The sequence below is a fragment of the Protopterus annectens genome, chromosome 10.part0 (assembly GCF_019279795.1).
Source record: "Protopterus annectens isolate FY-2018-M chromosome 10.part0, PAN1.0, whole genome shotgun sequence".
In the NCBI taxonomy this organism is placed as follows: domain Eukaryota; kingdom Metazoa; phylum Chordata; order Ceratodontiformes; family Protopteridae; genus Protopterus; species Protopterus annectens.
In genome coordinates, this window is record NC_056744.1 from 137,500,203 (window position 1) to 137,516,146 (window position 15,944).

General features: G+C 39.3%; 1 protein-coding gene across 2 annotated transcripts in view; it reads left to right on the plus strand.

The window, feature by feature from the left end:
* The window catches only part of CEP112 (centrosomal protein 112), a 3,283,222-nt gene that overhangs the window by 1,906,665 nt on the left and 1,360,613 nt on the right, over positions 1-15,944 (plus strand). For both annotated transcript variants that reach the window (XM_044085107.1, XM_044085108.1), the window contains exon 20: positions 7,189-7,371. In XM_044085107.1, coding sequence (XP_043941042.1) covers positions 7,189-7,371 — 183 coding nt within the window. The remainder of the gene's footprint in view (positions 1-7,188; positions 7,372-15,944) is intronic.

The following is a 15,944-nucleotide window of genomic DNA, read 5'->3' on the forward strand; positions in this document are numbered from 1 at the left end:
TATTGAATCCTGAAGTGAGCTTTAGCACTTCTGCAGTTAGGTAACATGGTTAAATGTCGCTAATATCAAAATATGCTGCTGCACTGTGATATTTCTGGGTGGGTCCTTATGACTGGAACTTGAAATTATGTCCTTTCTTAAAAAGAAGGTTGTGATGGAACAAATAGATAAACTGTTGCTTAATTGGGTCTGATCTCCAGAGTGCTGCTCTGTTTTTTTTTTTAAGAATATGCATTAGAATTGTACTGTTGAAGAATTTACCTTTGTCACCATTCTAACTGCACAGCTTTTGTAACATGGAGAAGGTACTCTCACTTTTATGTTTTAAGCCGTTAACTGTAGTTTAAGTCCTTTGTTTCTTATTTCATATTTTTATATAAATGCATTTTTACATTTGAAGATTGTGCATGGTATGCTGCTTTAAGATTATTAGCTATAGGTAAGCTTCTTCTTATAGATATGGGTTTCTTTCCCTCACCTTCGACTTGCAAACTGTATGACTAAATAACTGAAAAACGCAGGCAATGCTTCTAGGTCATCCATGGAATGAAGCACTGATGCATACAAGACTTCCCCAGCCAAGTGATGAATAAAATAAAACAATAACTAGTTATTGAGAACAACTGCAGCAAGGAAAAGTGAGCAGAAGTCGATTTCCTCCTTTAAACAGTGCTGTAGAATTTGCCTTACCACACTAGTGCCACAGATAGCTAAAACAGCCAAATATAACATATAGCTGACATGTCAGAGCAGGAGTGTTGCTGCAGCATATGAAGCTACAGGCAGTATTTAGGAATATGGCTGGGCTGAGTCAGAGAGAGGGAGAAGTCTGAATATCTTTGTCTTGCAAGAACAATAAATTAATTGGCTTGCTGTTTGAGTACTAGAGTGTAAGGCAGCTAGCACCACTCAGACTGGGTCATAGACAAAAGTCTACACACCCTCTGCCGAACATTTCTCATGAGATGCTTAAGAAGTAAATCATTGTTTAGTGTGATGCCAGCTAGTGTTGAATATGGTTGCAGCATGATTCATAGATCTAATTTTTATCATCTTGTGGGAGAATTATTTACTGTATTAAAGTAGTGTGCTTGAGACCAAAAGGTTATCAAAGCAGACATAGTATAGACTGCTGAATTACACAAAACATCAGGAAAGCCCACTTATCTGCCTGATCTTACAGAAAGAAGACATCAGTTAGGATTCGGAATCAGTGATGCAGTGCAAGTGGATGTAATTTTAAGAACACTTTTTCCAAAGATTAGAAGACACAGTAGGACGCTGCAATTGCAGATCGTTAAGTGGCAGGAGAACAGATATTTTATGTGGAGATACTTTGACACCCCAATAGTAGCCTATAAACTGCATTCATTCTAAAACAGTCAAAAAGAAGCTAACAGTATCAAATAAGCATCATTACAATGGTAATGGACAGTGAGAGTTCAGAGAAGATCTGCACTGTGATACCAATGAAGGACAAATGGGCAGCCTGCATGCACTGAAAGGTTATTAAGTTCTATGTTCATGTGCTGACATGCACATAATATGCATGTGTGTATATCTATTTATATGGATATAGCTGAATATGTCCAACATTGATATGTAAAGTGTTGACAGAAGAACATCAAGAATGTCAGTGTCACATGCTCATGCAAACTTAAATTTAAAAAAACAAATGAAAACATTGTTTTTTTCCTGGGGGCCAACCCTCCCCTCAGCTACTGTGTGGGTGTCTGTGCCCACCCCACATCTTGCTAAGTGCCCACCCCACACCTTGCTAATTATGTATACTAAATCTGAGGTCCCACAAACATGGGGTAAGGGCATATTCCCTCAACCACAGGAATTGTGCATCCTCGGACACCTGTTGACCAGCTGCATACTCGGTCATAAATGGTCAACTAAACAGCTGTTGACCAAGTACACATACAACTTTTTGCAGGGAACCCACATATATTTATAAAATGCACACAGACAAGAATGGGCACTGTTTGCTGTATGTTAGCCTTCAGTTATTTCATGTACCTTCTCAGTGTCTCTAGATGATGGGTCTACAGCCTGTGGATGAGTGCTTCAGGTATTGCATGTATAACTACTACCTGGTGGATACTTGCGGCTTTTATTTGCATGTTGCACAGTTTACAAGAAGCCAGTTGTTAAGCTGCGAGATGGAAAAAGAGGACAATGTATTGCTCCAAGTTTAAGGAAACTCAGACGGAGCTGCGCATGGATACTGATACAGGTAAAACTTAACTACATTAATCTCCTGTGGGCATTTTAGTGACCTGCCTTTTCTTCTGCTTTCAGTACATTTGCAAGGCTGGCATAACTTGGTGTGCATTTTTCTGTCAAGTGTCCCTGCTAACAACTGTAACATGAAAAAAGCATGCTGGATGTGTAAGCAGTGACTTAGGCAAGGAAGCATCAAACCAGTATTGTCATCAGCATCCGTGGTACGACAGCAAAAAAAAAAAGTTAACTAACTTAAATAGATGTCAAAGAGTCTTTGGCACTTAAATAGAGTTGTGGATCTCTCAGTGTCCTGGCCAAGTTTTCCATACCTATGTAAATACCATTTCAGTTCTCTCCTAAAAAACAGGCCATTGATCTACTTAACAGGACCGACCTGGGAATGACTGAATGAATTAACAAAAAATAAATAAGCAAATAATTTTTGTCCCTAAACTTGTGATACACTGCCAAACACAGTTTTTTTTTTTAAGATTATCCTAAAGATAAAATAAATGACATATTTTTAATGGGTATGGATGTCAGTAGAGACAAGCAATATGCACCCGTCATCTGAAAATGAACTTTTATCATTTACATCTACATTATTTGAGTTTACCTGTGCATATTGATATATGGTATACATTTGCTGTTTACAAGTATGAAGCAGTATGATACTGGGCTGGTTATCTGTCTTATGACTACAAAAGAAGGAAACTTCTTCAGGCATAATTGTCAGTAGTCCGGGATGTTTTAATGTGTATCTATAAGTGTATGTGTGTGTTAGAGAGAGACTGTGATGTTCCAGACAGCCTAGGGAGCTTGATAAATACAGCTTTGAACATTAGTCTGTTTAGTCAGTTGGCCTAAAACACATAAGAAGATGCATGTTCTATTCTCAGTAGAGCCACTGACTTTTTTTCGTAATAATCAACAATTTAGTTTACTTTTCCTTGTTCTAGAATACTCAGCTGTATAAAAAGGGGTTGGGGTATACGTCCTAATGGAAAATTGGATGCTGAATTTCATGCAGACTGCTAAAAGGCAAACTTGTGACCTTTTGACACAGATGAAAATATTTTATCCTGGGATAGTACAACTTTTTGCTTGTATTTAGCAGTGGAACAGTGCTGTTTATAGTGTCCATGGCATAATTAGATTTCAGTTGTGAATCAGTGTTGGTAGTACATTTGTTGGCTCAAGATGGTCCTTCGTCGTATGGTAAGAATACTAGTTATTCTTCAAGAAGACTGATTATCACCCACAAAAGCTAACTACTTCCTGCTGTAATCAGCATTATATTATTAGTATCAGTGCTTCAAATTGCTTAAGATACTGAGGCTATTCGTGTAATTACAGAGCTGTTCAGAAGGATCAAAAACTGTTGAAACCTTTGCACACCAGAAAATAATTGTATTTGCATATTCTTTGACATTTTCCTACATGTTGGTGTCATAGAATCTTAGAAACTACAAGGCAGCAAGCCCATGTGGCCATTCACACCTTACCAGCACCCACCCTTAGACCTTTCCTCCTTTTTTCAGCAAGTGATAGGACACTCATACCTGTGGTGAATTTATGAAACCCATCCAATTGTCTAAGTTCTTCTTAAAGGAAGATTGTGTGTCACCTTGCTTGATTTGGCAAGGAAGTTTGCTCTAGAGAAAGGGTAGTTGTGTGACAAATCTGTCATTCTACCATGATTTGGTTATCTGTTGAAGCAAGTTCAGGTCTCTGGTTCTCTTGTTTACTGGACTGTTTGATTTGTGAAGAAATAAGAGGTCTTGGACTGTTGGATCCTTAATGGCCCAGAAAGCAATGCACAGATCACCTGTATGCAGTCTGTATGACACTGAACACCTTGTCAGAAAAGGCCTCCAGCCAAAATAAAAAAAAAAGTGTCCCAGTCCCATACTGGAAGTTAAACCTTGGCCATCTGAGTGGGATTCTAAATTAGTTCTTTGGATGTGTCAAATTTTATATCATTCATGTGAACAGAAGATAAAATGCATTCACAGAGGTCAGCAGTGGTGATGATTTTTATCAAGTTGTCTACACTGTCCCTTTTGTTTTTGCCTAACTTCTGTGAACACATTTATCCCTCCACTCAAATTTTGTTGCTCACACTGAGCCCATCTCTGTCTAGGTTATATCCTAGTAATTGTTTGGTAAGCTATGGACCAACTTGTTTTGGCTTATAAATGGGAAATTAATTTTATTTCAAGGGTGTCAGGGGGCCTCATGTGATGTAAGAACTGTAAACAGATTTCATTCACCCAACGAAATTTGCATTTTTTTTAATTTTATTTTATTTGTGTGTGTGTGTGTGTGTGTGTGTGTGTGTGTGTGTGTGTGTGTGTGTGTGTGTGTGTGTGTATGTATGTATGTATGTATGGAGTGGCTTTCCTTTTCAGCTGTAAGTTGTTTTATTTTCTAGATGTATATTACCATTGAAGTCCTAAACACTGTAATTCAGATGTTCATTGTGATTACTTAATCTTTGGTTGAGTCTCTTGTATGACAGGGTAACTACTGTTTCTACATTAACAGAGAAGTATAATACTTCTTTAATATGATCTGAAGAGGCCTAAATTATTATTTGTATGTTGTTAATATAAAATTAGTTAGAATATCATGAGAGAATTTTTTTTTTATTATTTTTTTTCGGGGATGGTGCACCACCATTTTTGTACTTGTAAAGTATATGCTGTTAAGGGAGTATACACGACATGTAACATGACACATTGTCATTTATTTGTTGACTTGTGACATCTTAATATTCCAATTATTTGTAGGACTTGTTTATAGCCAAGTCTGTTTTGTTAGTGAATTAAGAAGTGGTAGACCAGAATGAATAAGCTACCAAATAATAGCTTTTTTAGCTATGGGGTATGACAGCAGTGTATATGTTTGCTTTTCATGTTAGATGCTCAGTGCTTTGATTAAAAGAAAGCATTATAAAGTAAATTTGTGCAGTTTTGTTTTTTTCTGTCAGCAACCTCACAATTCACGTCACTTGATTTTGGGAATTGGACAATGGGTACTGTGCATATCCAGCTGTTTTCAGGGAGACCTCAAATTTGTGATATTTCACTGGCCTGTTCAGGGAGACATAATGTGGCTACAAGCTAAAAGAGCACTTGAAACTTTTAAGAACTATTTAATGCTGTCAACTGCTTTTATTCTGAAGTAGCTGTTCTCCATTTTGCCACTTGTAGTTTTTTTCCCTTTTATGGCTATACTTGGTATTAGGCATAGTGCACTATGCCATGAAAACAGCTAGTTTATGTTGTCTTTGTAAATCTTCGGTTGTACGACTTCACTGTTTGTGACATCACAGATCAGTAAGGAGTGTTCCCACCTGCTGAAAGACTGGTTACAGCTTGCTAAAGTATGAAGAAAAACAGAACCAGGTAAATTAGCATCTTGCCAGAGTGGTTTAGCATTATATGTAATGCTAGTTGGTATCAGATCTTACCATGAAATGCAAAAAAAAGTACTGAATTCTCTTAAAGTAACTGTCTTGCAGTACCTCTAGATGTTTATGTGCAATATTTCTGTTTGTGATGTTTAATTTAAGTGATATTCCAGAATGGGAAGAACTGTAACAATTTTCTTTGAATGCTGTTTGCATAATGACTGGTCTCATGAGCAGCTTTAGAGATACATAACAGCTTATACTCCTTCTCCTTGGTATGCGATGATACCAAGTCCGCGGGAGGGTGGTATATTCACCCGATGAACATCTAAGCCTTATGAATTTTGAACTGAATTAAGAGTTTTCTTTTATTTTATTATGCAGGCTTACAAATTCTGCTTATCCTTATAATGAAACAAAAGTTGTCTGAGCTCAGACAACACATTGCTCAAGAAAGCAATACTATAGCTTTAAAATAAGGTGGTCCAGGCGGTCTTCTTACATAAACAGGATTGATTTTTGAACAGGCTCCTACTGTTAGGTTTTTTAGATGAGGGATTCTCACGCTTAAAATACAAGAGTATATTCTTGATAAACAACGTCTTTTCTTTTTTTTTTTCCAAAATCCACCAAAACTGAAGAAAAATCTAAGTGACTGTTCTTAGCAGCTGTGTGGCCTGGAGTTCGCAGTGGAAGCCGGCATCCTGCCGTCCCCTATTCATCACCTGCTTCAAAGACAGCCTGGCTGCCTATAGATCGTAGGCCAGGTAGGGTGCCATTGTGCACAGTCTGGGAGGATTAGTATCAAAGCTGCGGTAACTAGGCCCTTGGTCTCAGGCTGCCATTCAGTCCTAGCAGGGAGAGCCAGAGACCAGCCAAGGTCACAGTATCCAGTGTGGTGAGGACTGAGAAAGGATCCTGGGAATAGGCATCCTCATATATATAATCATAGCATAAGCTAGCAGCACAGCAGGTGCCCTGCAGAAACATGTACATCTGTTTGTGTCGGTATACCGTAGCTGACAATGAGATAATACCAGAGCTTTACTTATTGTGAAATAAAGAAAAAGACTGTACATACAAATAATGGTGGTGAGCATTAAGCTAAAATCATTTGTTTAAAACTGTTGAAGACGTCTTTAACAAAATATAGTGGATTTTAAGTGCTTAAAGAGCAAATTATAGCAGCGAAATTAACCATTTGTCATCCTGACCATTACTTTTTAAGAAGGAAATGGTCATAAAAATGTAGTTTGAAAGAACAGCAGTGCACTGAGGTGTAATTAGCTCCTGCTTTTACTTATGCACTTTTACATTTTGCATTTATTAGAATGTGCAGTGTAATAATAAGGTTGTGTGGCATAAACAGTCTTACATACTCAGGATAAGACAGGGCAATGTGGTTATTAAAATGAGGTAATCATGACGTAAAATAAAAAAAAATGATAGTTTGATGAAATCTGGAGTAATATGCTATGTTACTGTTGTCATGACAACAAGGATAATATGTTGATGAACTGTACTGCTGACTGTCCAATCAGATAGTGGAACTGAAGCTGGAGCATGAACAGGAGAAGACGCACCTATTCCAACAGCATAATGCAGAGAAGGATAACCTAGTCCAGGACCATGAACGGGAAATTGAGAAACTGGAAAAACAGCTTCGCGCCGCCATGCTGGAACATGAAAACAAAACCCAAGAATGGAGAAAAAGAGATGCCCAGGTAACTGAAAATTCATTGATGTATTTCCTGAATGACTTTTAAGAATCAAGAAGCATGTTTGCTTAATGTGTTTATAAATAACTATTTACCTCAATATAGAATCGCCTTTATATAACTTGACGGAGCTGCGCAGTACGTATTTTTGGGTGGGGACGGTTATGCTGGCTGAAAAAAAGCTGAATCTTTGAGAACCACAGGTAGCCAGATTTAACATCCTATAGTGCGCTGTTACGTGGCCTTTTATGTATAACCTCATCTTATTTTCTTTCATGATGGATTTGTCTAAAAAAGGTATTTATTTAATCTCTGTGAAATATAACTAGCTCATTTTTTGTGGTTTTATGCTCAGCAGGTAGCCTCAAATCGCTTGCTTTAAGTGTTGCCCTCATGTCTCATTATTATTGTTATTATTTTGGACTATGTAATTGATTGGGTCTGTCAGATTTCCAGTGGTAAGAAGATTTAGATTTTTGAGTTTGTCTCCCATCAGGTTTGTTATTTTCTTTCTGTTCCTGAAATCCTTCATCTCTATGGTTACTTTTGGAAGCCATTTGGCAGAATAACCCCCAACTGTGGAAGCATTTGACTCTTCAGACTTATGGATGAAATGTGCATTGTCAGCATGGAAAATTATCTTGATTGGTTTTGAGCTGTAAATCTTAAGATGTGTAATTTTTTTGGTGGGAGTGGAAATCACTGAATGTGGGTAATGGGTGGAGTTAAGGTAATCGTAATTCGGTAACAAGAGGGTCTTGAGTATACACTGTGTATCAAAACTGGATTTTGAATAAATATTACATTGCCCAGTCAGTGTTGATTTAAAGTGCCTTGAATTTAAATGCGTTAGTATAACTGTAAACATCAGCAAGCTACTTTTATGTTGTGGTCAACTCACACTAACCTTAATGGTTCCAGATGCATACAAAATGTTTTCCTTTTTGAAAAGAAAGCAAACTATATAGTTGTTTTTAGAGTTGCAACATTAGCATGTATTATTTAAAAATTTCACATGTATTTAGGAAAAAAGTGTTTCCATATTGCATGCCTGCTACAGAATGTAAGCCTCTCCTTTGAATTAGTCAGGTCTACACTGCAGATATTCCTTAATGGTGCTGTAATTTGGAAATTTCATTGAGAAATCAGTACTTCGGATCTTGGGTATGTCTCAGCAGTTTTGTGGGCTATGCCAAATTGACTTTATAACTAAATTGATGGTTCTAAGTCGTATTTATTGTTAAAATTCATATCTGTCAATGAAAATAATCATTTTATCATCAAAGGTACTATATACAGTAGGAATTAAAGTGTGTTTTTGTCTTTAGTTCATTATTTTAATAAGGATTTCATGTTTGACACAATCTGACCACCTTCCTTGTAACTTCCATCTTGCATCCCTTTAACTACCTCATAGTTATATTGCATGCTTTCTTCATTTCACTAAGCCATAATTACTACTACTAATAGTACTAATAAAAATAATAATAATAATAATAATAATAATATCCATTTGTTAACCAGATAGGCCCACTAGATGCACAGTCCCTTTTCAGGCATGACTCAAGGGGTCTATATCATATGAGCGAATCGCACAAATTGCGAACGCTCATAATATCGAATGTACCAGACCTCGAACTTTCTATTATGGGGGGCTGCACCCCCCCCCCCACACAACCCCTGCTAAATATATATTACAACTCCGTGATCGCACTACAGTGAGGAAAGGGCAAATATCCCATTCTTCACTGTACCGCAATCTCAGTAAAAGCACTTTGAGGTCCAGTAAGTTCGATGTTATGAGCGTTCACAATTTGTGCGATTCACTCATATGATATAGACCTGACTCGAGAGCATTGTCTAGTTAACTGACTTGCTCAAGGGCACTCAGTAAGCAAATGATTGCTGAGGTAATCAAACCTTGTACCACAGGAACTGCCTTTCACAGTCTTAACACTCTGTGGCAACTGCCTAGCTATTTTACTGTAAAGAAATTTTGCATTGATGAATGAAAAATATGTCAGAAGAGTTTGCTGTGTAAATTACATTTTATTTCATTCTACAATACCTGCTTTATCCATATCAGGGATGTGGGGGAGCCAGAGCCCATGTGGTCACTTAGTGGGTACAAGGCAGAGAAACTAATCCTTAAAGGAATGCCAGTCCATTATAAAGAGAACACACAATGTATGCATAATTGCAGACAGTTTGGAAGATCTCTAGTTTGCCTGTGGCATGCCTTCAGGACGTGATAGGCAATTGGAGCATGAGCTTGAATACCCTTGCAAGAACTGGAAGTACGTGCAGTTCCACACACAATGTTCCCTAACTGGGAACCAAATTGGAAACATTACTACTGCAGGGCAGCAATGCTAATCATTAATCCGCCATGCTATATATATATATTTTTTTTTCATAAGCACCCCAAAACACTATTCACCATGGGTTCACCTTTGTAGTGCAGAGCATAGACTGAAGCACAATAGTTCTGGGCATTTTCATTAACATGTTTCAGATCATCTCAACAGAGCTGCTAGTTGTACTTACTGAACAGACAGCTTTTGGATGTATGCTTATTTATCTGGCATCTTTAATGCTAGCAACTGAGGGAAAATGTAATGCACACTAACAACATGGTTACCTAAAGCTGGTTTGGAGCCTTATTTTAACAGCTCACTGTGGTGTGTGTTAACATTTGCTTTAAAGGGTATACAGGGCCTGAAAAGAATTGTTGACCATTTGGCCTATGAAGTCTATTCATATCTTTCGTGGGAGATAAGACAGCACTTTGTATTCATCTCTTCATATATAAAATTAAGTTTTTTCTTTTCAGTGCATTCGTAAAAACCTTTTGCTGTTATTTTGAAGCCATGCTTCCTTGATTTGCCCTTGCACTTTCACATTTTCTTTATAGGTTCAAAGGTTCATAGGAGATTACTAGGCTAACAGCTTAAGGGCCCTTACAAGCCTAGATTAGTTTCCATTGGTCTTGTATTTCTGTTTATCTGAGAGATACACAATTTGACTTTGTAGATATTGCTGAGGCCCTGAATGCCTTTATCACCTTCCTTTCTTCCCCCACTTCTCCAGTGTATACAAATTCAGTAGCATCTTATGACCACCTTGCTCTGGACTGCCTTACGTGTGTTCACATTCTTGCTGAAGTAGGCCTTCTGACAGTACTGCCAGTGTCCCATATGCTCTATCATGCTACTGTCTGTCTTTGTTATCTGGTAATATGGGTGCCATTGTCCCCAGGACCTCCTTATTCCTTTCCGTTTTCATTTACCCAGTTTAAGGCCTTGTGATATGTGTATTTTATTTGTTAACCAGGCAGGTGGGCAGGAAAGGTTTCGAGCTACCACAACTGATGCATTTGAAATAGTGCTGACTCCAGTTCCACTGATGTAGACCTTGGCTATGCACTTCCCCTTCCTCTTTTTTCTTCTTGAATATTATTTTTCACTTTTTAATAATGAAGTTAAGTAGTCATATTTTCATGATTTCTGTAAGCCTTCCAAGTTCATTCTCATCTTTTCTGACGTGTAACATGTGGTTGTATTACATAGCATTGTGACAGCAGCAAAGATGCACATTTTCCCCCACCAGACAGTCTGCTGTGTAATTTATAGACTTTTAGAAAGTCATTCAAATCCTAAACACTTTGAAACTTCACTTTTAAAGGAGAACTCTACCCTCTTTTACAGTTTAACTCAATCTTTAGGTTTCTTTCTCCCAACAATATGGTACCAGGATTGTATAGGTACCAGAAACCTGCGTATATATTTTAAAACTTTCATTTCCTTGCACTGAAAAGGAAAGCCAACCTACTTTTTTAAGCTTAACTTCTCACATATCACTTCTATCATTGCTGGAGCCTTCCTGTGTTCTTATAGAGTGCTCTTCAAACTATTTGGAGATATACAGAGCTAAGTATATTTTTCTGGCACTTCAGAGTTGTGTACTGTTAATTGTTGCTTGACTAATTTTATATCATTGCTGGCTAACTTCAGAGTTGTGCACTGTTACTTTTGCTTCACTGTATAGTTTTTCAGATCTCTGCTGAAGGTGTTTTTCCCCACCTCCTCCTATTTCTCTGTGTCTTAAGTTGGTATAACTGGTTTTACATCCTGTGTGTTATCTCAAGGATTACTTGCATAAAATTAGACCCTCTGAGTAACAGCCTGCATATCATTGCTGGAGCCTTCCTGTGTCCTGACAGAGTGCTCTTCAAACTATCTGGAGATACACAGAGCTAAGTATATTTTTTCTGGCACTTCAGAGTTGTGTACTGGTAATTGTTGTTTGACTAATTTTATATCATTGCTGGCTGACTTCAGAGTTGTGCACTGTTATTTTGCTTCACTGTATAATTTTTCAGATCTCTGCTGAAGGTTTTGTTTTTCTCCTACCCACCCTCCCTATTCCTGTCTTGTTTAAATGTGGAGGCTTTTGCAGTTGCCCACCCAAATGTAGATTTGATCTGGGACACTCCCCCCAGTCCCATCTCTTTACCTCATTCTACCTAATAGACTCCTTCTGCACTTGTTTTTAGTCATTTTTAATTTAATTGCATTTTTTAAACTGTTTGGTCAAACATTGCTACATACTCAAGTGTGCTAGCTTGCATTGCATTTGAATTGTTTTTACTGCTGTTTTAGATACTTTTCTGTATAAAAAAAAAATCTAAGCCTGTTTCCTACCTTTCCTGTAACTAGTGTAGTCCAGATTCAGATTTGCTGTATCCAGGACTGTATGTAAGCTTCTGAGCCCCCCAAGCTTTCTGTGTTGGAGGGAAGCCTTCTAGCTTATCAATGGGAGTGGTAAGCACTAGGTAACCTATCTATCACATAAGGAGTGGTTCTGGCCCAGGAATTGTAGTTATTGGCCGTTTGGGCAGTTTTTCCATCTCTCTCTCAACTTTCTTATTTAAAAGCCCGCATTTGCACTTGTTTATCCCTTTCCTGTAACTAGTTTAGTCCAGATACAGATTTAGTTTTAGCACTTGAATTTGCTTATTCGTGCTCAACACTTGTTGTAAGCACTAAATAAGCTACTAATTACTACAGCACTCATCCTTCCTCATTACATAGAGGAAAACAGTTTTGGTACTTACTTTCCTCACTTGCTTAGAGAAAAACAGCTCTTGTACTCACTTTCCTCACTTATCTAGAGGAAAATAGTTTTTTATTCAGGCATGTACAATGGTCAGCTCCCAGTGTTCTCTCCTGTCTATCAGATGAATCTGGGCATCTTGGGGCAATGTAGAAATTGCCTCATGTACACAGACAACCCTCTATTCCTACCACCCAACACTACAACCTGTGACAGATGCACTTATCTAGCCAAACTGGAGGTAAAGCTCTCTCCAACCAAGACTGAACTTGACAGTCAAGAGGAGAAGGTAAACACTTGCACCACACCAAACTCATCACATAGTCTCACTATATCTACACCACCAAAATCCACACATAGAAACACAAAAACATTTGTGGAGGCTCTCAATAATAATCTGCTCAAGCAACAGAGACCTCCAAAGCAGAAATGCAAGCAACCTCCACCCCCCAACACAACCCAAATGACACATAGCCCGCAGACTCAGTGTGCCACTCAACCACAGCCAATAAAGCAAAACAACGTACCCAACACACTAGTCATAGGTGACTCTATAGTCAGGCACACTGATGTCCCACTCAGGCTAAACAAGGAGAAGGTTACTGTCAGCTGCCTGTCGGGTGCCAGAATCCGCCACATAACTCACGCACTCAGGTCACTCCACAACAAGTACAAATATGACTCTGTCATTGTCCATGTTGGTGTGAACAACCTGAGACGTATCTCCCTGGACTACATGAAAAGAGACATGGAAGAGCTCTCCGATCTTGTAGCCCAGGCAGGCATGACCCTAGCCCTGAGTAGCATTCTGCCATCACCCAGAATGATACCGCAGTACAAGGACAAAATGATTTGACTTCAACAATTGGCTAAGCTTCTGGTGTCATTCTAAAGGGATCCAGTATCTGTCTGCCTGGGTTGACATGGTCGACAGACCATGATGATTTGCCAGAGATGGTCTGCACCTGTCGATACTGGCTAAGGTTCTTACCACCCCTATAGTGCCTTTTTAGGCAAGGATTGAATGACAAATTCACCACTGTAACAGGAACAGGCAAGCAAAAACTGAGGGTGATGCTACTCAATGCTAGAAGTCTAAATCTCAAAATGCACTCATTCAAGGCATTCCTTAAAATGGAGAACATCGATATCTATGCAGTGACTCAGACCTGGTTCAAGGCTCCAGAGAGCACCCCTGCACTACCAGGCTGTAACTCATACCACACTCTTCGGCCATGTAACCTGGACCGGAACACTAAAGGCGGAGGTGTGTCCATATTCATTAAGGATATCCACACCTCCAGGCTAGTTGCTCAGCATAATGCATCAGAGATTATCCAAGTGCAACTAACTCTGGGCAAAACTGCAATCCAAATTGTAGCTTGCTACAGATCCCCCACCATGCCCCAGGATTCCCACTCCTCTTTTCTTGATGTACTGGAAAATATTAGGATTCAACCAAACTCCCTAATAATGGGCGATTTCAACTACCCCACCATTAACTGGGAAAACTACTCATGTACCAACTCCTTCGTTTACCGCTTTCTGGAATTCATAAACTCCAATGCCCTGTATCAACTTATCCACACCCCAACCCAGGGGCAACAGTATCCTAGATCTAGTCATTACCAACATGAATGACCGGTGTTCCACACCTGAAGTCAATGCCTCATTGGTCCGATCCGACCATAAGCTAATCACCCTAGATATCCACATCCTGCCCCCACCCCCCATTAAGGAAACTATGGTAAAAAAATTCTCCAAAGCCAACTTCATGCTTCTTAAGACAGAAGTGGTGAACTTCATGACACCCATGCAGATGGACAATACAGTTATGACTACTGAATCCTACACAGTTGCACTTTATAAGCACTTACACAAGTGCATGGATCGTGCTATCCCAAATAGAACCAAGATGCTATCCTCCAAAAAAAGGAAGCCAATCTGGTGGTCCCTTGTCATAACTGTACAACAGAAGAAAGAAACTGTTGCAAAAGAGAGTAAAATCCCATGAGTGGAGGAGCTCCCTGGTCAGCCTCAGTAAGAAGCTGCAATCCCTGATAAAATCCTCCAAAGCTAGTTACGAAAACAAAATTGCCACTGATTCTAAAGACAACCAGAAAGCATTCTATAGCTATGTCAAGAATCTCAATGGCAACACTGAGATCTGCTCTGAGTTACAGCACAATGGCACTAAATATACATACCCAACTGATATTGCCAACATCCTGGCAGATAGGTTCAGTGCTAACTTTACCCCCCTCTCACCCCCTAAAGGGTCCATCTCTATACCGGAAGAATGAAAAGTTCCTGTAATCACGGCTGCACTGGTAAAAACCACACTCACCAAAGCCAAGAACACAGCATCCATGGGACCAGACAACATCCCAGGCTGCGTTCTACACAAACTATGGAACAAATTGGCACCCCACCTAAGTACCATGTTCAATCATAGCCTCACCTCAGGCGTGCCCGCTGAATGGCGCACAGTGATGGTTATCCCACTCTACAAGGGGGAAGCCACCACAGACCATGGGAACTACCGCCCCATTAGCCTGATGAGCCTGTTCTGCAAGGCCATGGAACGTATCATGATGGAACTTATAAACAAAGAAATTGGTAATCTCCAAACTCTGGACCCCACCCAGTTTGGGTTTGTAAAAGGCAGATCATGTCTCTTAAACCTGATAGACTTCTTTGAAACAGTCACCAAAGCCATAGACGAGGGTAAGGTGATTCACACAGCCTATCTAGATCTTGCCAAGGCTTTTGACACCATCTCCCACTCTGGAATTATAGATAAACTCACTAAACTAGGTATAAATCCCTATGTCACAAGATGGGTTGCCAACTGGCTCACTGACAGAACCCATACTGTGAAAGTAGCAGACTCCAAATCCGACTTCAGGCCAGTGACAAGTGGAGCACCACAGGGTTCAGTCCTGGGTCCTCTCCTGTTTGGTATCTACTTCTCTGAAGTACAGGCTAACACAGAAGGTCTTTGGATAACGAAGTTCGCAGATGACTACAAACTAGGAGCCATAATTGAAACTCCTAACGATGTGGACATCCTACAAAAGGGCCTTACTGAGACAGATGCCTGGTGTCAAAGCCATGGCCTCAAGCTCAATGCCAAAAAGTACATTGTCATTCCCTTTGGTAAAAACTCTGTATCCATGAACTACAACATAAGCGGTAGTATACTTAACACCGAAAGTGTGATAAGAGACCTTGGGACGCAGGTGGACAGTAGTCTCTCCTTTGATAATCACATCGCCACACTAGTCAGGAAATCCTTCTACATGGCACACCTCATCACAAAAGGTTTCTCATCCAGAAAAAAAAAGGTCATTGTTCCCCTCTACTCATCACTCATTAGACCCATTATAGAATACAGCGCCCTTTTTGTTATGCACCTCAAAAGACATCTACAACAACTGGAAAGGCCACAGAAAAACCTCACA